At 42.6% G+C, this 25,487-nt stretch overlaps 1 protein-coding gene across 1 annotated transcript in view; it reads left to right on the plus strand.

Annotated features, from left to right (window-relative positions):
- The first annotated feature begins 10,998 nt into the window (after positions 1-10,998).
- The window catches only part of TMEM278 (transmembrane protein 278), a 172,533-nt gene continuing 158,044 nt past the window's right edge, over positions 10,999-25,487 (plus strand). The window contains exon 1 of the mRNA XM_073585454.1: positions 10,999-11,981. Within this exon, the coding sequence (XP_073441555.1) occupies positions 11,712-11,981 (270 nt within the window). The 5' untranslated portion in view covers positions 10,999-11,711. The remainder of the gene's footprint in view (positions 11,982-25,487) is intronic.

Below are 25,487 nucleotides of genomic sequence, written 5' to 3' on the forward strand. Positions count from 1 at the left end.
TCCCATTGCAACGTCGCTGCCAGGCTGGTCCTCCACAGTGTGCTGGGGTCCTTCTTCTTCCTCTTGCCGTCCCACAGAAACAGCCTCCCCGTCCTCAGGTTCCCTGGGGTGAGGTGTGGGTTTCGCTCCTCGCGAGGTCTCCTGTGTCACGGCCTACAGTGAGTGCTGGTGTGTCTCCGGTGCAGCAGGGCCAGGTGTCGGTGGCTCCGTGGGCTGCGGTACTCCGGTCCCGGTAAGCATATGACACTTATGTAGTTGCTACCAGCTCCAGGTTACACGTCTGGGCTCCACCTCCCGTCACCATCGCCACTCCGTGCGCCCGATGCCCCTGCAGCTGCACCGATACATCGCAGACGATTTCTCTGGTCCTACTGAAGTCAGGCCACCACACTCAGCACATTTTTCAGGACCACTCCCGTTCCAGGGTGGGGCTCTCGCCAGCCTCTCCACCCATTCCTCAGCATTTAGTGGGAAGGGATGGGTGTCCATCTGAATGTACCACTACTTCCAGGGGCGGACCTGACAATACTGACAGTCCTCATTTGGCGCCATCCAGATGCTGTCACACCCACAAAGGGCTCCTTGCTGACAAGGACAGTCCATTTTGGCACCAGAATTCTCCATCTTGTTGGCAGCCATCTTAGGTATCACAGGGTCACTTTGTGGGTCTTCAATCGGTATCTTTATCATCTTCACTTGCCCATCACTGCACTCTTCAATTTGCATTCTATAGGGCACTGCAGTCACTGTCACTTTCTTTACCTCCGCTGCGGTTTCGCCGCCATTTTGGGCACCGAGATCCTGCTGACTATGCCAAATGTAATACCATGGCCACCGGGGGGTAGCTTCTGCTGTCATTCCAGTACTCACTATGCTGGAGGCTTTCATCTTCCGTATGCTGTTCACTTTGGGGACCCAATTGACTGCAGACAGAGGCTGGAAACAACTTTAAGAACTCAGCTTTATTCCCTTCAGGGCACAGCATATCCACAATGGCTACAGGACTCTTTACTCGATAACAGAAATACATCTTCATCTAAAGCAGTACGTTACTTCTTCCTTCACTTCACACATATGAACCACACAGACAAGCTGACACGTCACACGGCGCATGGTGAACACGGAACTACTTCCCTTCTTCCTGGGCCCGACTTCAGCCCACGAAGGTACCTGACTTATCCGTTACAGCTCACACCTTTACGGCACTGTTGCTCCTGTTCGTGTCCTAGGTTTGCAGCTCACTAGACTCGCCACAAAGCTGCCGTACTCCAGCTTCTACTTCCACAGGGGGCTCACCCACGGACCGCCCTGGCTTGCACTACTCCAGACACAGGCTGGATTCAATAGACTGGCTTGGTTGTCACTTCAGCTCTTCCTTGCTAGCTGACTTGACCACTGAGACTCCTTCTTTGGTCTCCCTAGTCCTGCAATCCCCAGTGTCTAACTGCAGAACCTCCAGTGACTTCCTCGCTGGCTACTGCTGTAGGCATTCGCTGTGCTTCACTTCTGTCCAGTATAGCTACTCCGGCTCAACTAACTCTGGAGGGAAAACTATCTCCCTTTTTGCTCCTGTCTAGCCACTCCTCTATGTTAACTCTTCTAACGGTTTTCTCACTAGTTGAGCTTGGTGCCCCCATCTAGTGGCCCTTCTCTGATATAACACCTACCTAACAACCTAATGTCGTGTGGACGCAAACACACACATGCACGCGACATGCATACGACATGCATACTGCACACAAAATATATAACAACATCAATATTTGCAGGGCGAAGCCCTTGACCTCCTTACAATTTCATGAAAACTGCACGATTTTGGTTCTTTTTTTCCCCTACGGGCTTCTATGTGGAATCTAAAACAAATGCATGTAAAAAACTGCAGCTACTTTTTTAAGTGCAGACTCAAAGTTTTTCTGTCCTATAAAAATCTTATTAAAAATGCGGCTTAAATCTTCACAAAAAAAAGCATTAAATAAGGAGAAAAAGGTCTAAAAAACTGCAATAACCAGAGAAGATTGTTATTGCGTAGTTTGGTGCGGATCCTGCAGAAACCAACAGACACAGAAAAGCTAGATGTCATGTAGTGAAGCTACATAAAGATGAGAAAGTTCTGGTGGCTCCGACTGTGAATAAATGAACCAAAAGTAATCCACGGGTCCCAACTATATTTGAGCAGGATGCACAGATGATGTCGAACCGTTCCTGGGTAATCAAAAGCTGCGCCAGGGTAAGAGATTTATGGCCTATCTAAAAAAAACTGACCATCACATCCAAATATAAATCAGGTCTGTCACTGCCACCGTCCCTTAGACATCTGCTCTAGCCAGGGTGGAGAGGAATGGTAAATAAATGGGTGTGAAGTGGGGTGTGGACAGAGGCATGGCCAAAATTGGCACATGGTTTGTCCCTTTTTTCTGTTCTTCAAAAGTTGGGTGGTACGAATTAGCTAAGCAAGCTTTGTGCAGTTAAGGAGCATTGAACTACTCAGTAATGTCAGGCAATTAAAGCTACGAAACCTTCAGAATTATGAATGCTGCTCTGGAGTATAATTCAAGCTGTAACGTGCTGTGAGGTAGCACTGTTATTCGGGTAGGGGATACTCGCTCAGCAGCCACAAAATCAGATCCGGCACAGATTTTCCATCAAATCATAACAGTCCATGCGGTTTATTAGGCATCATAAACCCATAGAAGCAACATAAAGATCATATAAACGACATAGCGTCCATGTCAGAGCTTCACTCTGTTAGCAGTGTCCAAAACGCAGGCTTTTCAGCCTCACAGTTATATCTCACCCCGTCAGGGTTCTCTCATGGCTGCTTCTCCATACTGCAGACATTCATTCCCTCCAGGGAACTCTCAGGCACTTGCAGCCATTAAACACAGCGTCCACACGTGCTGTCAGGCAGGAAGCCTCATCTCAGCGGGACCTTCCACACTGGACCAACCAGGTCCCAGCATTCACCCTCATGTGACCTACCTTGGCCACATTATATGGTCCATAGCCATGCCCACCGGGTCACATGACTCTGACCTCATCACAGGTTCTTCAAGCCTTTACACACTCTTTACAATAGTACTTTAAACACACCCCCTGGGTGGGTTTGTAGGTAACTGGCCCGCCCATCTCCCTAGTTACCTGGAGACTTCTCCCTGTCACATTAAAGCAGCACCTCAGCAGTATCACTGCTGATCAACACATAAGTCTCCATCTCAAAGCCACCCACTTTGAGATACATAATGGCCATTCAGTATTCTGCCATTCATCCTTTCTCCTGGGACATCCACACAGCGCCCCCTAGCGGACACAGTGGTTACTACACCACAGCGCGATCACTGTGATAACACTTGATCCGTGGAGCGGCAGGTGTCAGATCTCCCATAATAAGGAATTCATCCTAAGGATAGGTTCATCAATGTAAAAGACTGAGAAAATCCCTTTAAACCCTTCTATTCTATAGAGTGAATCCATCTTCCTCTTTAAAGCAGAGTCAGCGTTAACTTTTAATTGATTGCAGTCATGGTGCACATTTTTTAATCTTTGCCATCCATTTTATTTTTTTTTTATTTGCGCCTGGTACTTTGCCAACAGTTTCCATCAATCAGTTTTCATTTTGTTTTATGGCAGAAATCCTTGTCTTTGCAGTCAGCATATTAATTGAATGCAAATCACCCGCTGTATGCGCATTATCCTGGAGACATTTCCTAACGGCAGAGAAGATAAGTTTACGTTTGTTAGCTCTATGACAAGTAACGAGATGTCTTTTCTGTGAAGCTGATTGTTCCTGCTTCATACAGACTGGCATTACAGAAGTGATGATAATATGAAAACTAAAGGTGCTTTCACATTGCGTTTCGACACCTGTACAGTGACCCATCGAGCATGGTCAGTCCAGGTTTTCGCGTGCCCTGGGCGAAAGAGTCTCAGTGGTCCCTTTAACACATACCATGATTCATGATGCACAGATAAATATAAGTATAGTACAATATATGGGCATCATATAGTCCTCCATACAGTATTATGGGTACCACATAGTCCACTGTATGTATAATGAGCTCCACATAGTGCACAATAAAATGCAGTAAAACCGCACAACACTATTCTTATAATTTGGGCAGTCCACACCCTTACAATGCTTAAGGTATGTTTCCACGTTCAGTATTTGCTGCGGATCGGACGCTGCGTACAGCCGCAGCGTCCAATCCGCAGCGGCCAGATGTTACAGCATAGTGGAGGGAATTTTATGAAATCCCATCTCCACTATGTGTTCAAAGACGCAGGTGGCGCACAGTTTCTGCAAGATAAATAGCACCATTCTATGTATATGAACACATGTAGAATCACCTCGTGTACAAAAGTCGGCAGCGCTTTGCACGGGGCGGGGATCTGCTGTGTTCAAAGCGCTGCCGTTATGGACAGTGGAAACATACCCTTAGGCCATAATTCTCATGTGATGTTAAAGGTGAATTTTTTTACTGCGTTGTTTTCTGCAGAGAATCTGGTTTGTTGGACAGTTCAAGAAAAATGGATGCGATTTCATGAAAAATCAGGCCCACTGCTTCCCTGAGTATTCTGCTTTTTGTTTTGTATAAATTTGCTTTATGGTTCCAGAAATATAAGCCTTTTTATTTAGTGGCAATTTTATGGTCTTTACAAAGGGGCGTGACTCACAGACTACTAATGCAGAATAGCTTAAAGACACGCCCCTGAGGATCCTGTGAGCCACATTTACTTGATGCAGACCATAGAAATTAGTCCAAATCTCTGGAACCATATGTCGGATATAAAAAGAATGAAAAATTAATCACTCAGAGGAACAGCAGAAATAAAAGAAGAGGAAAAATTGGCCACTTTTCACTTGCTGACAAGTCCTCTTTAAGGACGGGATCAAACTGTCCATTTTTTGGTTACGTTATTTTCTTATAGGCTTCTATAGGGAGCCTGAAAAAATGCATGTTAAAACAGTTACGTTTTTAAGTGCAGAATCCCAGCTTTTCCGTACTAAAAAATGCATGACAAAAACATTGTTTCTAATCTGCACCAAACAAAAAGGGGAAAAGGTAAAAAAAAAAACACAGAAAAAAATGTAAGAATCAGAGCAGACTGCCATTGTGTATTTGTTCTATCTCCGACGTTTAATTCATAATCTTCGATTGTCTGTTTGATACTATTTAAAGTGATTACTAGTGAATATGCAGAATGTTCAGTTTTTTCCAAAGATTCTATTGTTTTCATTGTTTCTGGCTCCCTCTAGTGACCAGAGTCATAACCGCAGTGTTATTGTGTTATTTTACTTTCACTTCCTGAATCTCTTTTTCCCTCCGTTCGCAATGCATTCTGGTAAGGTTGCAATCCACCCTGGTAAGCTTTGCAAAGGATTATGGTTAGTCCAGCCCCCATTTTGCCTTCAGTTCTCCATTTTCCCTCAGCCTGCATCCTGGAAGCAACTCATTTCTAGTCTCCCCTTGTGACAGCATCGCTGGTATGTACTCATGCTTCCAGCATCTAATTTCTGTCCCATATTAGCCTGCCTAGTTAGTTTTCCCTTGCTCAGCTAGTAGTGCAGATGTTGATTTATAATGTTTATATGTATTCCAATGTACCCCGTACTTATTGACTGTATATATGTTTGTATTGTAGTTTCACCGTGCCAATATACCATCACGTTCAATAAAGCACAGATTCAACCTACAGTCTCCTTATTGGACCCGGTATAGCTGTTTAGCTGCCTGTATAAGCTAAATGAATTCTGCTTCATTTAGTAATGACAGAACAGTATTGTGGTACGGAAAAAAATGGAGCGTAAAAGAAAAAAATGTTTTTGCACACTGCCTTAGGGTAAGTGATTATTTCCTTCTGGTGGGTATAACTCAAATGGATAGTCTTCACAATCCAGTCTGAGCCACTTGGCAATATATCAGCAACTGGAAAAAATAGAGGTTGATCAAAGAGGGATGTCAGCTCCTATGTGAAGAACACGGCAGGCATGATGAATGTTAAGCCAATTTGTAAGATGGATGTTAAAAAGAAAATCACTACAATCGCAGCCTTTGTTGCTTGTCTGTAGAGTTAGAGGAGCTTGTAATGAAAGTGATCCAAGGCTTCATAGATAATTAAGGAGGTTCTGTCATCTTAGTGTTGATTTTATAATTACATGATATATTGTGCGGTAAATACAGGCATCGCGATCTGAATGGTGTATATTACATAGTGTGGCAAAAAGATGTGGGGAAAAGGAAAAAAGTTAAATCAAAATGAGATGGTCCGTGAGAAGACAAAATAAATTAGTGTGGCATAAATGGGGGAGTAGTGACCATATGAGCATTGGCAGTGCCTATGGTCCCACGGCCAGAGGGAACCCATAGGAGGCTAATTTTGCAATCCTGAAATAAAGCAGTTTTGTTGGCTTCCATATAATATTAGAACTTTTTTCTCAGAGGGTGTCAGATGGTTTTTCATCCTTCTATACATTGAAGGCTTACTCCCATGTTTAGAAGTTGTCTCCATCCATCCATCCTCAGGAACCACCACTGATCCTGATTTCGATGACCTATCCTAAAAATACGTCATCAATATGTCAACTCTTTTAAAGGATTAATCCCATCTTTAGAAGTTGTCCACTATCCATAAGATAGGTGCTATCTAGCTATTCGGTGTGGGTTCGACCAATGGGAGCCACGGCAATCTAAATGAAGCAGTGGCCAGACATTTACCCAACCAATCCATTTATTCTCTATAAGATTTTCGAGTGCCTTCTCCAACAGACCCATAGATATTAAATGGAGCTGTGGTGCAAATGTCTGCTCCATTTAGAATGGGACTCTGCAGAACATCTTTCTCAGGCTTGTTGTGGGTCTCACAACCAACCACTAATCAGTAACCTATCACCTATCCTTGGGATAGATGATAGCGTCTAAAGATGAAGGTAATACGTTAAAAACGTAGTCCTACTCTTAATTTTGATGATCTATAATAAGGATAGGTCATCAATATCAGTGGTTATCCGACACACCACATCCCCTCCAGTAAGCTGTTACCAGCTTCTACGGCACCCAGAGCACCACATGGAGAACTACAGTTCTGTACCATTTTTGGGTGCTTCTTTTGAGCTCCCTCTCACTGCAGTATAAATGGGACCTGGGAATTCAGGGTGTTGAACTGCCACTGACCTGATATTGATTACCTATCTAGGGGATAGGTTAACAATATCTAAGTCCTGGACAACATATTTAAATAAGTACTAATCCAGATGTAATGCATCATGGTGGCTAAGGGCTCAATGACCTTTAGTGCTAGGAAACAAATGTTTCTTCCTGATCCATGTGACCGGATATCATTCAACGACATGACATTTGGCGACACTATTTTTCTGAATTCATGAATTCATATTAGAGGTGTTAACCATACCTTACTCTCATAGGTTACATTATTTAAAATGTTTCCCCTAAAGTTATAGATTTTTAATGTTTTGTATCTGAAGAATAAAATTGTAACATGAGGCATTTACTTTAAGTCGTTTTGTATGAAATTTTTTTTTATAAAGTGACTCAGACTGGTAGATAGAAGACATTATACAGCATTACTGAGCAGTGCAGTTGTGAATCCAGCACTGTGTGAAATAAAACACTTAGTAGAATTCAACTGCACCATCTGTTTCTGTGTGTCTTTTACTTTTCAATAGGCAAGTGTTACTTGATCCCTCAGTGAGCTGTTTTGAGCAGGAAGGATTTTTAGCAATGTTTCAGTGTAGATGGTAAGCGTCACGGGGCAGTAGTGGGAAAACAGGGAGCGAGGAACCTTGGCCCTCGAACTGCCCCTCAGGCTAAGGGGGTGCCCTGACTTTCCTTTACTTGGGAGTACACTTGAAGGTAGTGAGGCTCATGTCACCAACCTGTCCCTATCTCCTGTTTAGCCCTGAGCTAAACAACCAACCCCCTCCCCAGGAGGTGAGACAGGGAAAAAAGTGAACTGCACCAATATAACAAAAGGAAAGAAAAGACAGACACCACGGGGCTAAATCAACTAAAAAACAAAACTTAGCTTTCTCTGCTGCAATGCACCGCACAGCAGAGTTAGGCACCAGATCAAGGTAATAGCTGAAGTTCAACTGCACTCAGCCAGCTCCTGACTCCAGCTTGGTTGGTCTCCAAAGAGGAAGTGTATCACCAACAGTTAGCTGAAGCATCAGGTGACCTTTCAAAGGAAGGTGGGAGTGGTCACCACCTGCATCAGCAAACTGACCAGCCATGCAATTACACCAGCGGTCACCGGGGGGGGGGGGGGAACTGATATTAACCCCCGATGGCCTAAAAGGAAAAAAGGTTTAATATGCAAAGCAAGATCTGCCACAGATCTAAAAATGGATAGTGACAGTAAGTTTGAGAGACAGGATGAGAGGAAAAAAATGGCTCATAAGTGGAGAAAGAAGCAAATTCTGATAGGTTATATTACAAACGTTCTTATTTTTTCTTGTACTATTGTTTTATACAAATTTTGACCATTTAAGAGCACTGGAAAGATTCACAACATCCAGTGTGATAAGTGATAGTACCTGCTTGAGCCAGGCCACTATGTTTTCATGGGCACCATAGTAGCATCACTAATATGGCTACCTTAGCAGAATAATAGAAGAAGCAAAATGATGGTGTTGAGATGTGTCGTCTTTTGTTGCCTTCTCTCCTTTCAAGAGGAAAAGTGATAATTATCTGTGCTAGTGGTGATAATTGATGAGATTGAGAATCTCAACGTTTCCCTAAAGTCATCTCATCTGCAGACAGCTATCATGTTGACAAGGACATTCATGTTTACAGTTTGCCCCCAAACATTTTTGCGCATAATGAGTTATTAGCAAAGCAGAACTGACAATATGAATTACACCTTCATCCCGGGGATTCATCCGAATCTCAGTGGTACGGCTATGGGAGACACAACGTACTATTGTAGCTCCTTCATCTGTATGCTCTGCAGGTGGGAAGCTATAGAGGATGCAGAGGTAGGAGTCACACCTGAGCCATGGTGCCAAGTGGGCCACATAAGGCAGCACCAGTATTATAAATGGCACATTGTAGGTAGGGTTGGATGGGTTTGCTATTTTACACTGGGACTCAAGAGCTTCAAGTTGAACCTTTGCTGACATTTCCTAATTATATCTTAAGCGCTTCATAAATAAAGAATAATAATTATATAAAGAGGATTTGTCGCCTCTTCCTTGATGTTCTTCACCCCATGAAGATTTGGGAAGCTCAGAGACACTACAGAATTTTGGCGCAGATTTGGCACACATTCCAAGATGACCCTCCCTACTTGGTACAGTCAATACAACTACGATTGTAGCACCATCGACCCCTTAATTCTGCTGAAGTGAAAGGGAAACCTTGATGCATGTATGTGTAATAAGAAGAACCAGACTGGGGGGTACCTGTCTTGCGCTGGGTCTGGAACTGTCAGGGCTGTCTCTTCTGTTGTCCCGGGGAAAGCTTAGAGACGCAGACCGACCTTTGCACTGGCTAGCAGGGGGAGTGGCTAAGCGAGGGCAGCCAAGGCAGCGCGCGCGTAAGCATTCAGACTTGGCGGGAACAAGCATCGTGCAGCAGGGAAAAGTGAGTGCTCTGTCTTTTGAGCATTGGAATAGCACAGGCCCACACTCGTGCCTCCCTGAATCAACTCACAGAGACTGTGATCAGCATCGTGCCATATGCCCGCTGACTCCTGCTATGCGAGGTGCCAGACGCTCTGGGCCCGTGAGTGACACGTGCATACCGTTTAAGGAGGACCGGGTGACACACCATGAACTGTGCTCTTACTCCCCGGTGTACATCTGTCGAGCCATGTTAGGCTCCGATAGTGTTGTGGACTGTACCACACCTCACACATCAAATCCTGGACCAAGGAACCCGTTAAAGACGTCGAGGACAAATCTCTGCCGTCGGAATTTGGCTCATCGACGCCTTCAGGACGACACCTGATCTACCATGCGACAATTGTGGCTTCCAGCATTGTGGGAAGGCCCTTTTCTGTTCCTTATGATTGTGCCAAGTGCACAAGGTCCATAAGGACATGGATATGGGGGAATTTGGTGTAGAAGAACATGCCCAGCCAAACAATTCTCGGACCTAAACCGCATCCTACACCATTGCGATGAACTGGAACAGAGATTGTGAGCCTGGTCTCTCACCAACATCAGTGTCTGACCTCAGAAATCTTCTTCTGGATGATTGGGAAAAATTCCCACAGATGACTTCAAAATCTTGTAGAAAACCTTCTCAGAAGAATGGAACCTATTATAGATGCAAAGCGCGTATACGATCCATATTAATGTCTACGGCTGTAGAATGGAAGGTCAAAAAAGCGGTGTAATGTGGCGTGGGCATGATAATTTTCTCAATATAATGTGTATGTTTTGAAACCAGTAAAATGTTGCCTAAATATACTCATAGAGCAAGCAATGACAGCAAGTAGAAATCTTGAAAATTATGAGGAATTGATACTAGAAGTTAATTGGAAAATTTTATAACTTAAAGTCTGTTTTCAAACATCCTTCATCCCCTGAGAATTGTTACCTACAACAGTGCATCATCATCATCTTACATCTTGAAGATTAGGGATTTAGAGCCGTATCTATTGGAGAAAATCTCTGTAATGCAGCATCTTATGGAACAGATCTAACCTCTACATTCCTCCGTATGAGATTGGAGAAGTATAGGAGTGCCGTAGACCTCAATACACTTCTATGGGGGGCTTGTACTTGGCCGTATATATGAACCCTGAATGAACTTTCAATCACTGACAGCATTAACTCTTCCTTGTCTATGGATGATTCTTCCTAGAAGATCATGTCATCATTGATTCAGCTCCGCATGTGGCAAACACAAAGTGACACACATCTGCACCTTGCGGACACGTCTAAGCCTTAGAGGTTTAAAAGAATAAACCCTGCCTCATTACCCCCAACTGGGCAGTGTAACAAAGTCCAGAATTGGTTCATGGAATAATGACATTAGTTTCCACCCGAATAACCTGAATTGATGGAAAACCAAGTTGTTGATGTGCTGGCTGCATGCATGCTACGCAGGGAGGCAGATTATGTGGCGCACTCTGCAGCCGATTGGCTTGTAGCTGTAGACAGTTTTCGAAGCAAAGCTCACAAAGCTGAAGGAGGCGAACAGAGAAACATCAAGCCTGGGAGAAGTAATTGCAAACAGAACAACGTCTCACTCTGCAAGCATCACTGGAAGGGTCTATTTTGACCAGCGTTCTTCTCAATGCCAAGTGGAAGACCATTATGACAATTTGGCCAGAGAAAGCCTTCTCCTTAACAGTAACAAGCATCTTTTCCATGGATCTAGCAGTGAAGACTTCTTGCATATAAGGGGAAGAATATTTAACCAAATTTATTGGCAATTCATAGATTGTGGAAGAGAAGCAAGAAGAGACAAGAATAAGCAAGACGAGACAAGAAGAGGCAAGAAGAAGCAAGAAGAGATAAATAGAGGCAAGAAGAAGCAAGACGAGACAAGAAGAGTCAAGAAGAGGCAAGAAGAAGTAAGAAGTAGAGACAAGAAGAAGGAAGAGGAAGCAATCAATCAATCGGTGCTCTTGTTCTTTGAACATTGTGAATGTTGAAGTGTGAAAAGCCAAGTGTAGTCCAAACGAAATAACAAATTACTAGGAGAATCTTCTTTTGGAAACCTAAGAGTATATTTCAGCTGAAAATGTCTGACCAAGAGATTGATGACTTTGATGTAGACAGTATGTCGGATACCTCGAGAATGATCCCGGGGCTCCCCCCTTATAACATGGATGACCAGCTCTTGCCCATGGAGTCCCGGAGTAGGTGGGGATGCTGGTTTTGGACTATATTTGTTACTGGAGCTAACTTTTTAGCTTTTCTTGCAAACTCCATCATCTTGGCTGTCATATTCACCATCGTTTTGACTCCAACAATCATAGTGGTTTATTTCGGATTTAAGTGCCATTCAAGGGTAAGTACATCCAGATGTTAGGTATTTATTAGGATGATATGATGTGAGAAAATATTACATGTGCCTACTGGTCAAGAAAGGAAAAGTTAGTCGTTCATTTTACCAGTGATGTACAGACAATTCACTGCTTTCCATGGTATTATCAGGGCTACTCTCACATGGTCAGTGCAAAAGAGAGGTGCTATAATTGGGATAAGGGGTACTGTGCTGTTGGTGTATTGCCCTTAGGGCATTTAGTAGTGGTACTGGACATGGTAGCCAAAAGAGGCGAGAAGACTTGTGTGCATCAAGCAAATTTGTACATCATTGAGACCTAGACCTTGCTGATTTTTTTTAAAGCATTACCTTACCTGGTTTAAATGGGCACCCCAAAGTCGTGAGCTTTTAAGCTTTCTGTGCAGAAAATTAGCTGCATGTGAGTGTTGCAGCATTGTGGATGAAATGTGATGAAATGTCATCCAAATGTGGACAAAATACATGTCAACTCACATCTGCAGTGAATGATTATCAGAAGCCTTTTAATATATCACTGAAATATGCTCCACTTATGAGCCACTTCTTCAGCACTTGTCTTGTGAACGCGTAATTCACTCTGAAAAATTGCTAAAAGTTATCTTGGTGAAAGCAAAAGAGACTGACAGCTCACTGAGGGACCAGATTACATCTGAGGGATCAGATTACAACTGCTTATTGATAGGGGAAGTGGTTGGCGCATAGTGCAAGAGGGAGGGGCATAGATAGACAAAGTCTGTGTTGCTGCTTTCTAGTAAATGTTTACTAGTAAAAGCATTTATTCTAAACCCAGTGCTGGATTCACAGCTACACTGCTGAGTACTGCTGTATAATGGTCTCCATAGTGCTGCTGCTTCTGAACATTTGCTAAATAGAGACAGGAGAGTAGGAATCCCTCTGAGTGTACTGTGTATGGGAGACATCCTGTACCTCTGTATTTCCTTATACCTATTACAGATTAACTAGTTTCTATCTGTTAAAAAAAACATTTTTTTTTCCTATTATGGGTATTCCATTATTGCTCTAACTGTTTTAATTTTGCATACATTTTGTTTTGGTTAGTGTGTGCTGGCAGGTTTTGACATGCTGTTGTGACTTGTGCGGGTTGTAATGGGCATGTCCTAAATGAGGATATATTTTTCCTTCTAAGTTTGCTGCTATGGATGCTTGACATTTAGGGTATGAGACATGCCTACTACACCCGTTTTTTCTCTCCCCCTTTCATGCATTCCCCCTCTTTCATGCACTAAGTTCGGACAAATATGTACTGCGCATGAGCGAACCACTTTTTTTTACTTAGTTCGGACTTGTAGGATCTGCGCGTGCGCAGACCAGTGCATGTGCTGTCGATCATGTTGTCGGCCATCTTTGAACTTCCCGGCGGTGTTTTCACTGCCAACTTCGAGCCTGCGCAGATGAAGGCCTGCCATCACTTCCTCTCGTGTCACACGCCGGCCTCGGCATTTGGCTATCAACACTCCCACACCCTCCAGCTGATCTCTGGCAAGCAGCATCGCTAAACGGTATGTATAAGACGCTTTGACACACACTGGGTACTGCCCCTGATGAAGCTAGGTCTCCTGGCGTAACGCGTCGGGCATCTTTGGGCCCCTGCCTCCCTCACTACCTTGTCTATATGCTGCCCTAGCTGGATGTGTTATTTTGTTTAGGCGCATGTCTCCATTCTCTGGGCTCAGGTTGTATTGGGCGTCTTGTCTTTTTGCACTCTTGACCTGCACTTTTTATATTTTGTATTAAGCAGAATGACTTTTGTCTGCCTCTCCTCAGCCCTGTAACATATGCAGCATCTGTTTATATACATTCATGTGAATCTGTGGGATTTGTCTTCATCAATTCAGTCATTGTTATATGATTTGAGTGTTATTTATCTTTATCTCTCACAGTCTTCTCTTGTGGTGGGTTTTGGCAGGGGTCTCTTTAACCCTATTGCAGGTTTTTGTACTCTTCTTATTGCCTCTTGTGCGTTTTTAATGCTCTCGGTGTGTTTTGCAGCGTTTCAATAAAGGATAATTATTCACTTTATTATAGTCTGGTGATCCCTGTTATATACATGCTCTCCCCCTTTTTTGCCTATTCTGTCATTAGCATGTACGGGTGATCCCGGGCAGTGGTGCCCTCCAGCCTCTTGTGTTCATTGCATATAGTATAGGGGTTTCCTTGTTTTCTTCCCCTTTTCTTGGAGGTGGCACACTGTGGTTTCTTCAATATTTATTTGCTTGTTGACGTTGGATTGTATTCCAGTCATGGATTTGTCAGCCAGAGAAACTGCTTGGAGTCAGAGGGCCCAAGGTATTTTTGATGCCTGTAGTAATGCATCTGTTGAATCAGTCAATGAGGATGGTGGTTTCACCATAATCACCACTGAACTAACTAATCTACATAGATCACTTACTAAGGTGTGGTGGAACATCAGGCGTCTTGAGCAATACAAGGTCACAGGGCTGGTGCCATGCGGCCTCAGGGTGCAGATCTTCCCGGCATGGGAAGTGGACGAGAGTTTTCAGAATACATGGGAGGCTGGTTTAGTTACGTGTTCACTTTTACTTATGGACATGCTAATAGCACACGATCAAGCCTTGTTGGTAAAACTCAAGGAGGACATTAAATTAAGGGAAAATAAACGCCTGACTTTTGACCCCTCCCAAGTCACCTCTTTTAAACAGCAACTTAAAACGGTGATTGACAAATTTGAGAAAGAGATCATTGATGGGAAACGCCAGAAATTTCAGCGTGATAAATTGGACTTCAATAATATTCGGGCTTTTAAATGGAGACATCGGGGCAACAAGCTGGCAGTTTCCTTTGATTTGAATAAACACAGGGATGTGAATATTAGACTTGACCAATCTTCCAGTGATTTTTTATCATCGGATCTAAGCGATCTAGAAGGAGCTGTAGGAGGGGTAGACGGAAGACTAAGAGGCGCCAGGAAAAGGAACAGGGGTTACAAGCAGACATCCCCAGTTTACAAACGGGAAACTCGATACAATCGCAGGAAACATTAAACTCCCCTGGACCCCCTTCTGATACAATTGGGTTTGAAAATACAGGTAATCTGCAAATTATCAACGTGACCACACATATCTTGACAGAACCTGAAAAGTCTGTTCTACAACGGGGGCTCATATTTGCCCCTACTAGTATTTTGGATAAATTCATGGATGTCAAAGATGTGTACCTTTTTTGTCGTCAATTAACATTCAAATTGTTGTATCACCATCTCTCCTCAGCTGACCATCTACCTACCGATGAACGACAAGCTCTTAGAGACCTGCTTGATTTACTTCAGGAGAATGAGGGGACATCCTTAAGAGGAAAGTTCACGGGACTCCCCTCTCAGGCTACTCCCGCACTCACTCTCTTCCCTGCAGTTAAAATCTTTGTCCACAATGTATGCCGGGACATCCAGGACCTCCATCTTGATGGTAACAGGTATCAGAACTTGAGAAAGTTAGAACACAAAGCTATCCGAGACCTCCAGAACAACAAGGATTTTTTAGTCCGGGAAGCGGACAAGGGAGGTAATATAGTTTTATGGCCTAACTCCCTTTACTTACAGGAGGTAACACGACAGCTACAGGATTCTTCTTGTTACACTCGACTCTCGGCGGATCCCACAGTTGTGTTCAAAGACAAATTGGACTGTTTGAGTGGACAAGCATCAAGACGAGTTTTCCTGAGTAAGAAAGAAGTAAAATTCCTGATGACTGAGGACCCCGTTACATCGACTTTTTACCTTTTGCCAAAGTTGGATAAGTCTTTGGACAATCCCCCAGGTAGGCCCATTGTCTCGGATATAGGGGGGCTATTGGAAAAACCTTGTATATACCTAGACTACTATTTACAAGCATTGGCCATGGCACTCCAAACTTTTATACGGGACTCGACTCATCTGATTCAACTTCTTGGTGACCTGTGTATTCCACCACATACACTTTTGGTCACTTTGGAGGTCGAGTCTCTCTATACAAGCATCAGCCATGATTTGGGCCTAGAAGCTGTCTCCTATTTCCTAGGGCAGAAATCTACAGGGGATAGGGACCATGACTTGTTTCTTTTGAACTTACTGCATTTTGTCCTGGATAAAAATTTCTTTGTTTTTGATAGAAATTTTTACAGACAAATCACAGGGACCGCCATGGGAGCACGGTGTGCTCCCTCTTACGCTAATCTGTTTTTGGGGTGGTGGGAGGAGCTTGTAGTGTATCAACACAAGTATTTCCATCTACATTGTTTTCAATGGTCACTATACATTGATGATGTTGTATTGTTTTGGACAGGTTCCGAAGAGAGTTGTAAAAACTTCATCATGGAACTGAATGTTAATATTCTCAATATCAAGTTGACTTCCAGCATCTCTTCTACCTCAGTGGAATTTTTGGACCTTAGACTTACCGTTGAGGGTTCGTATATCTCCACAAGTTTGTATCGTAAACCAACGGCTACCAATAGCCTTTTACACTACACTAGCTTCCATCCTAGACATCTCAGAAATGGTATCCCTACAGGACAGTTTTTGCGTTTGAGACGCAACTTCAGCAGCATGTTGGATTTCCACTCTGAGGCCAGAAAATTGACTGATCTTTTCAAAAATCGTGGTTACCCTAATAAGGTTATCTCCACTGCTTATCAAAGAGCGGCTAGGAGTACACATCCGTAACTACTTCAAAGAAAGACAGGTGAGTCGGTTAGGCCCCTGGGCATCGTCACTACTTTTAACAACCAGTGGCAAGATATTCGCAAAATACTGAACCGCAGTTGGGGTATTTTATTGAGTGAACCAAAACTGGCCCCCTACATTTCATCTGCCCCCACATTGACAGCGAGGCGTGCCAGGAATTTGAAGGACCGGCTTTGTCATAGCCATTATGTTATTCCAACAGTGAGATTGAACAGAGGGACCAGGATCTATGGCAGTTACCCCTGCTGGAATTGCAATGTTTGTCAACTGATGGTTGCCCAGGATGGCTTTACACTCTCTGTCTTTCCTTTTCAGATCAAACCCAGTAGGACCTTCTTTAATTGTAAGACACGGAATTTGGTCTATGCCTTAATCTGCAGTTGTCCGCCAGTATATGTGGGACAGACGACACAAGAACTTCGTCGCAGAATACAACAACATATCTCCAATGTCTCTACGGTGAAGAAGGACCTGGAAAAAGGCAAGAGTATTTCGTCGGTAGCATCACACTTCCTAGATGTCCATCAGGGATGAATTACGGGACTGAAGGTAATGGGCCTTGAGCCGGTATTGGAAAACATCAGAGGGGGGGATTTGGCTAAAAAACTTCTCAGATGTGAATCGAAATGGATCCACAATCTTAAGAGCCTCACCCCTCCATGGTCTTAATGAAGAGCTCCTCTTCACTGGATTTTATAAACAGCTCTAAACCTTCCTTTCTGTGGACCGTCACCAGCCCCGTTTTGCTTATATTTGTTGACTATCTGTATGTGTCTATGTATTGTCTTATCTCTTATGCCCTTTTTCTCTCCCAGATGTTGCCTTAGGATATACTTCAGGAACACTTTCTTTGAAAATCTACATCAGGCTCCGGCATACAACAAGAAATGAGCTCTCCTCCTGGTTGCCATGTCCCCAGCATGAAGAGATTTTTTTCGCTATTTGGCCTTCCTTTTAATAGGATAACTGGCCTATCTCTCTACAATACTTTTTTATGATTTTTCAGTATCTCTCCCAAGAGCTGCATGGTTTTTTGAGTATAGCCACTCATTGTCTTGGTACAATATCTGTGGCACTTATACTTATTTGTTATCAACTTTCGCCTTTCTGTACATTTTGTGCTATTAAACCAACTACTGTGATTTCCTGTGTACCTGTGTATTTCCTTATACCTATTACAGATTAACTAGTTTCTATCTGTTAAAAAAACATGTTTTTTTTCTATTATGGGTATTCCATTATTGCTCTGTTTTAATTTTGCATACATTTTATTTTGGTTAGTGTGCGCTGGCAGGTTTTGACATGCTGTTGTGACTTGTGCGGGTTGTAATGGGCTTGTCCTAAATGAGGATATATTTTTCCTTCTAAGTTTGCTGCTATGGATGCTTGACATTTAGGGTATGAGACATGTCTACTACACCCATTCTTTCTCTCCTCCTTTAATGCATTCCCCCTCCTTCATGCACTAAGTTCGGACAACTATGTACTGCGCATGAGCGAACCACTTTTTTTACTTAGTTCGGACTTGTAGGATCTGCGCGTGCGCAGACCAGCGCATGCGCTGTCAATCGTGTTGTCAGCCATCTTTGAACTTCCCGGCGGTGTTTTCACTGCCGACTTCGAGCCTGCGCAGATGAAGGCCTGCCATCACTACCTCCCTCCCTCACTACCTTGTCCATATGCTGCCCTAGCTGGATGTGTTATTTTGTTTAGGCGCATGTCTCCATTCTCTGGGCTCAGGTTGTATTGGGCGTCTTGTCTTTTTGCACTCTTGACCTGCACTTTTTATATTTTGTATTAAGCAGAATGACTTTTGTCTGCCTCTCCTCAGCCCTATAACATATGCAGCATCTGTTTATATACATTCATATGAATCTGTGGGATTTGTCTGCATCAATTCAGTCATTGTTATATGATTTGTGTGTTATTTATCTTTATCTCTCACAGTCTTCTCTAGTGGTGGGTTTTGGCAGGGGTCTTTTTAACCCTATTGTGGATTTTTGTACTCTTCTTATTGCCTTTTGTGCATTTTTAATGTTTTTAATGCTCTCAGTGTGTTTTTCAGTGTTTCAATAAAGGATAATTATTCACTTTATTATAGTCTGGTGATCCCTGATATGTACATGCTCTCCCCCTTTTTTTTTTTTGCCTATGCTGTCATTAGCATGTACGGGTGATCCCGGGCTGTGGTGCCCTCCAGCCTCTTGTGTTCATCACAGCAGCCAGTATCTATGCACCAGCTCAGAGGCAACTTAAAATTAGAGGAAGGGGGAAAAATGCAGGATAGAAATCATTTAATGACCAGAAATAGTATTATTTCTCATTTCCAAATGCATGATAGCTTCTTCTGAAAAGTTACCTAAAATGACTACTACGCTTTATATACAGTATATATGGTTTAACCCTGATTGATAGCTTATCTCTTACAGGCAGTGAATAGGGCTTCCTGCATGTCACACACAGGCTTTTTTTTTTGCTTCTTCTATTTGATTTACATCCTTAAAGGGAAGTTATCATCAAAAAATAAAATCCTGTTTAAATTACTATTTTGTCTTCCATGTATTTTTAAAACATTTTTGTCATTTTTACTTACTTTACTTTATCACAATGTTTATTTAAAAAAACAAAGCAAAACAAAATTAATACTTACCCTGGCCACTGGGGCTTTTTTAGATTCTAACTTCCTGAGTCCTTTCAGGAAGAGTTTTCAGCAGTTTCCTTATCATGAGAGGCAGGATGACAATGACAGGTAACAACTCTAGACACAGCTGATAAAACGGGATCCACCAATCACAAAAGGCAATGTCACAATTGACCCTTCTCTCCCTCCCTTTTTTGTTATTTTTTTGATTTTTAAGATGGTGAATTTCTTTAAAATTTTTGGGGGATTTTTAATATAGTGAATTTAAGAAAACCATTTTAAGGATTCAGGACATCAGGACTTTGCTATAAATGCAAATCAAAAGAATAAAAAATGAATTTGATACTTTTTGAAGGATTTGGCTTATTAACCTAATGTCACCAATATCTACGGTATATATTTTCTTTAATATAATAGGATAACTGCACACAAGGGGCTATGGTTACATTTTTGTGTCCTCGGGTCCATAATATGAACATCAAAAGGTTCTTACAAAGTCTCATTCAGATGTCCACAAAAGTTAGCTATGGTAGAAGTAACCTGTTTAACCCTAACCCTTAAGGCTCATGCACACATTCGTGTAGATTGGTCCAATCTCGGACCACAATGCAGGGAATGGCCACAGACCTCCTGACCTGAGAAATATATTAAGCCATCATGTTCCGGCCAGGACCCCCTCCGCCAGTTACTTTGTTGTGTTCCGAGATCGGTACAATTTACACAAACGTCTAGATGAGCCTTAAGGGTTAGGGTTAAACAGGCAACGTCTACCATACCAAGCTTTTGCTAGGATGTGCCATTCCATTCTGATCTGTGGGTATCCTATATTTGAGATCTCTGCTGATCTAGAAAAATGAAAGGCTAGACAAATTTTTGGCTTTTTTTTTTCCTGCACAGCGGTGCCGTTTGCTTTACTGAGTGTAATGGGAACCGCAGCTTAGCCCCATTGTAATGAATACAGAAGAAGCACAGTTCCATGCATGGCAGGTATACGAGAGAGGGGAAGTGGGTGCAATGCTTATAAAGGACCTGTCAAGTTTCCTGACATGTCGGTTTCGCTGAGTACTGGCATTATTCATGGATGACAATGATGGAGCGTCTCCTCTGAGAACTATACATCGTCAAGTCAATCTTATATTCCTCCGGGAAAAGTAGAAATATATTAACATCTGACTGTGACCATTTTCTATGTTAACACCCTTACAAATAACACCGATTAATGCTAACAATGTCAGGATATGTAGTGACACAGCATATTGGCCAGAGGAACCAAATCGTCAATTTATTTTACATCTCCAGGAGGAATAACAGAGGAGCAGACAAATTCAGATTTCTAAGTAAAGATACTAGCAAATAGTCATCTCATAAGGAATGACAAAGGGAATCTGTCAGCAGGTTTTTGTTGCATCATCTGAAAGCAGCATAATATAGGAAAATAGACCCTGATTCCAGCGATGTATCACCTAGTTTACTGGGTGCAGCAGTTGTGAAACAATCAGAGTTTTTAGATGTAGCAGAGCTCAGAAACCTAACCCCGCCCACACCACAGTTTTCTATGTACAATGTGTATTGACAGTAAGCTGCTTATCACAGTAGGGGGCGTGGTCAGACCAGGGCTCACATGACCGATAGTTCAGGCAGTGATAATCTCCTGGTGATAAAACTTTTATTATATTGAAATAACAGCACACTGCCTGATAAGTGACACATGCTTGAAATCAGTGTCTCTGCCCATTCCTCATGCTGTCCTCAGATTACATAGCAATAACCTCTTTACAGATTCCTTTTAACAATTGCTAAAATAGTCATGTCAGGAGACTCATCAGGTCCTCTATAATTCTGAAGCCCCTTATCCGGAGGATTGAAGTCAGAACTGGATTAATCAGGAACATATGACATATTTTAGAATGATCCCAGCAGTAGCAGTCATGGTTACTGGTTAGAAAGGAGGAAATTGGATTTAATATGTATCACAGAGCTTGGATTACGCTCAGAATCTGTTAGGTATTCAATAATTTAGCTTGCTCTTTTCTTCCCCCTATGGCGCCTTCTCCTTTAAGGCTACATGATTTAGGTCTTGTCCCCAGAGAACACTTAGTGTACATCAATTGCAGGAAAAATGAGTTGTTCCTTTAAATAGTTTTTCCTCTACCTTGTCTGAATATGGATGATATTCCTTGGCAGTTTCACTGATTTCAGTGCGTGATGCTACTGACAGTAAATCAATGGACAGTGACACTGTGACAACCACGACTGTCACACGTGAAGGCACAAATGCAAGGAGCAGGTGCTGCATGATTGCGGTTTAGGTATTTAGCATTCTAGTGCAGTTTTCTTTGTTCATGCTTTTATGTATTGCTGCCTCTGTATATCATATTATATGAATAGCCATAACATAAAAAGAACTTCTCAAATGCATAAATAATCAGTTAATCCAATTCTTTTTCCACTTATGAGCCACTCTTTTCAGCTTTCTCTGCCTTCTAAACTCATCATTTACCCAGAAAAACTGCTAAAATCCATCCAGCGCAAAACAAGAAGGACAGCCAACTCACTAAGGGGTCACATTACAGCTACCTATTAAAGGAGTAGGGGGTGGTATGAGTATATTGAAAGGTATTGAAGGAGATGGTGCTGCTGCTTTTGTGTTTTTTACTCACCTCAATGCTGGATTCACAGCTACACTGCTCAATATTGTTGCATAATGTGCTCTATACTGATGCTGCTTTTGAATATATACTGACTAGAGAGACAGAAGCAGATGGTGTTGCTGCTTTTATCCAAGTGTTTTATCTCATATCAGCGCTGGATTCACAACTATACTACTGAGTACTTTTGTATAATGTGCTTCATACTGCTGCTGCTTCTAAATATATAATGTCTAGAAACACAGAAGCAGATGATGCAAGATTCACAGCTACACTGCTTAGTACTGATTATTAATAATGTGCTGTGTTCTGTTGCTGCTTCAGAACATATGCTGCCCAAAGAGACAGAAGCAGATGCTGCTGCTACTTTTTTGTGTTTTATCTCTCCTGAATGCTGGATTCAAAGCTACATTGCTCAGTAAAGCTGTATAATGTGCTCCATGCTGCTGCTGCTTCTAAATATCTGATGCCTAGAGACACAGAAGCAAATGGTGCTGCTTTTTTTGTAAATGTTTTATCTCACGTCACAGCTGGATTCACCACTACACTACTCAATACTTCTGTATAATGTGCTTCATACTTCTGCTGCTTCTAAATATATAATATGTAGAGACACAGAAGCAGATGTTGATGCTGCTCTTTTCTAAGTGTTTTATATCACCTTAATGCTGGGTTTACTGGTACATTGCTCAGTACTGCTGTATAATGTGCTCCACGCTGCTGCTAATTCAAAAGATATGCTGCCTAAAGAAACAGAAGCAGATAATGCAGATGTTTTTTGTGTTTTATTTCACCTCAGTGCTGGATTCACTACTATACAGCTCAGTACAACTGTATAATTGTGATGGTCAACGTGTGACTGGACACACCGCCTCCATCAGGGCGAATTTCTATCACACACATGACCCTGGATACACCGCCTCCAGTAGGGCGAATTTAAATAATATAACGTGCAGCCGGATACCCCGCCTCCAGCAGGCGAATTTCAGAATCACACATGAAACTGGATACACCACCTCCAGCAGGGCGAATTTAGATAATAAGGGGAAACACCAGGGAAACCGATACAATGGAGGGCCCTGCGATAGGGAACGGGGACGTGGAGACCTTCTGCACTCCCCTGAGCCAGTCTCTACACTCCTAACAGTCCCTATACAGGCTCCGCACCTGTCGCTGAGCTGGAACCTAAGAACCCTAGCTCGCCCTGCACCTAGCCCTTTCTAATGAAATGGACGGTGCAGAAACTAATCCCACCGCTGCACTGAAACACACATAAGGGAAGTCACAAACAGGGATAACACCACTTAGCTTTGCTCTGTTGCTCTTGCTCCCAGCACCAGAGTCCACCACCAGAATGCAGCTTTCCTCCAGAATCGCTGCTACTTCTCCAAGCTTTGCCAGAGCTGCAAGGAACACCTCTCTGTAATTCCTTCCTTTACCAGACTTTACACCAGAGCTCTCCTGAGCTGCAAGGAACTCCTCTCTGTAGTTCCTTCCTTCACCAGACTTTACACCAGAGCTCCCCTGAGCTGCTCTCTGTAGTTCCTTCCTTCACCAGTCTTGGTTGGAAATGAGCAATATCACCAACAGTGATTGCAACACCTGACACTCTTTTATAGCAGAGCCAGAGCAATCACACCTGCTTTATAATCACGTGTACTAAAGAAACGAGAGTGCAATGACGCTAACAGCCACCGGGGGCAAAACTAGAACTAAAACCACCACAGTGCAATGAGCCTAATGGCCACCGGGGGCAAAACTATCTTTAAACACACAGCTTAAGGAAAAAAAGGTTACTAGTGCATTTATCTGTCATAATCCAACCTGGATCATGACAGTAATGTTCTCTATACTGCTGCTGCTTCTAAACAAATGCTGCCAAGAAAGACAGCAGCAGATGGTGCTGCTGACTTTTTGTATGTGTTTTATCTCACCTCAGTGCTGGATTCACCGCTACCCTGCTCAATACTGCTGGTAAGGCGCTCCATACTGCTGCTGCTTTTAAACATGTGCTACCTAGAGGCAGGAAAGCAGGAATCCCTTTTGTTACTGTGAGACGTATATGAGAGACATCATGGCAAAGACAAGTACAGAAGGCTATTAAGGGCTTTTTGCTTTTAAGTGGCATTGATATTGCAACTCAGCTTTCTTCTGCACTCTGTCACCTTCAACCTGGCTCTATGCAGAATGGTAAATGGGACCTGCATAGTGCTAGATCGGAAGTGGTGCTTTTAAAATATGAAGTGTCACAATGTGGTGGTCCCTGCTGAATACTGCAGGGGCTTATAACAGCTACTTAGTACGGGTGCCAGGCATCAGCCCCCCACCGATCTGATATTGATGACCTGTCCTAGGGTTAGGTCATCAACATATACTGTGATCCGTCAACCCATTAATACAATTCACATGGAGAAAATACTGTTCCGACAAATCTAATATGTGTTTACTTTGAAATTTTATGATTTGAGCTGCCAAGGGTCCGAACATCGATTCACCCTAAAAATGGTGCTAACATTGTAGCCAGAAACAAGGGAGATTTACTAAGCAAATTGCACCAAATATTGATGCACACACTGTCTGCCCATCTTGAGTGCATGAGCTCCTCCTGGCTCTTCCCTAACAGATGGTTTGCTGTGGGGGATTCAGGAAGAGTTTGGGTACCCTCAATCTTCCCCACTGTGCAGTAAACCTGATTTAGGAAACTTAAAAGTATAAGGACACTTTTCAGGACTTTATAACTTAAATGCAACTACTCATCTTTGCCAATTGGATTTAGTTTGCACTGTTTGGCCTTTACCTGTACATTGATGGCAGCTGAATGAGTTAGCTGAGAATCCATCAGTGAGCTCCAGCGCAACTGTGATGTGGTAAAAAAATAAGCAGAACAAAACTCATAAAAAGAAAAGGTAAAAAGTTACAAATTAATTTGCCAAGACGATGGCTCTGATGGATTCTTAGATAAGTCATTCTGCAATGCAGCACAGAAACAATAGAGTGCAAAGAAGATTTTTAGCCCAAAACACATGTATTTAAGTAAATAAAATGCCCCTGAAGGTTGTCTATATAATTTATGGTGTGCATACACATTGAACTAAGGTTGATTAAAATGGATGATTTCTTCTTAAAAAATAAATGTTTAATTGTTTATTTTATAAATGAACATTGCACATGAAAATAAGCAACTTTGTAATATACAGTATCTTATCAGAGAAATTTTCTTCTTTCGCCTCCTGGATTTCAGTCTCAATTCATGGGTAAAATCTGTATTCTTTGAAGACAGATTGTTACATTACTGAGATAGGAGATGACAGTTAGTGCTGATAAGATTCTATGTAGACCAGAGGGGAGGAGCTCTGCCTTTAGCTCCTCCTCTTCCCATTTACATAGAATCTTATCATCACTAACTGTCATCTCATATCTCAGTAATGTAACAATCTGTCTTCACGGAATACAGATTTTACCCTAGGATTGAGAATTTTGGAAATGACTGATCAGTCCAGGAG

Source organism: Dendrobates tinctorius, unplaced genomic scaffold (genome assembly GCF_039654945.1).
Source record: "Dendrobates tinctorius isolate UK_male_01 unplaced genomic scaffold, ASM3965494v1 ptg000086l, whole genome shotgun sequence".
NCBI classification, from domain to species: domain Eukaryota; kingdom Metazoa; phylum Chordata; class Amphibia; order Anura; family Dendrobatidae; genus Dendrobates; species Dendrobates tinctorius.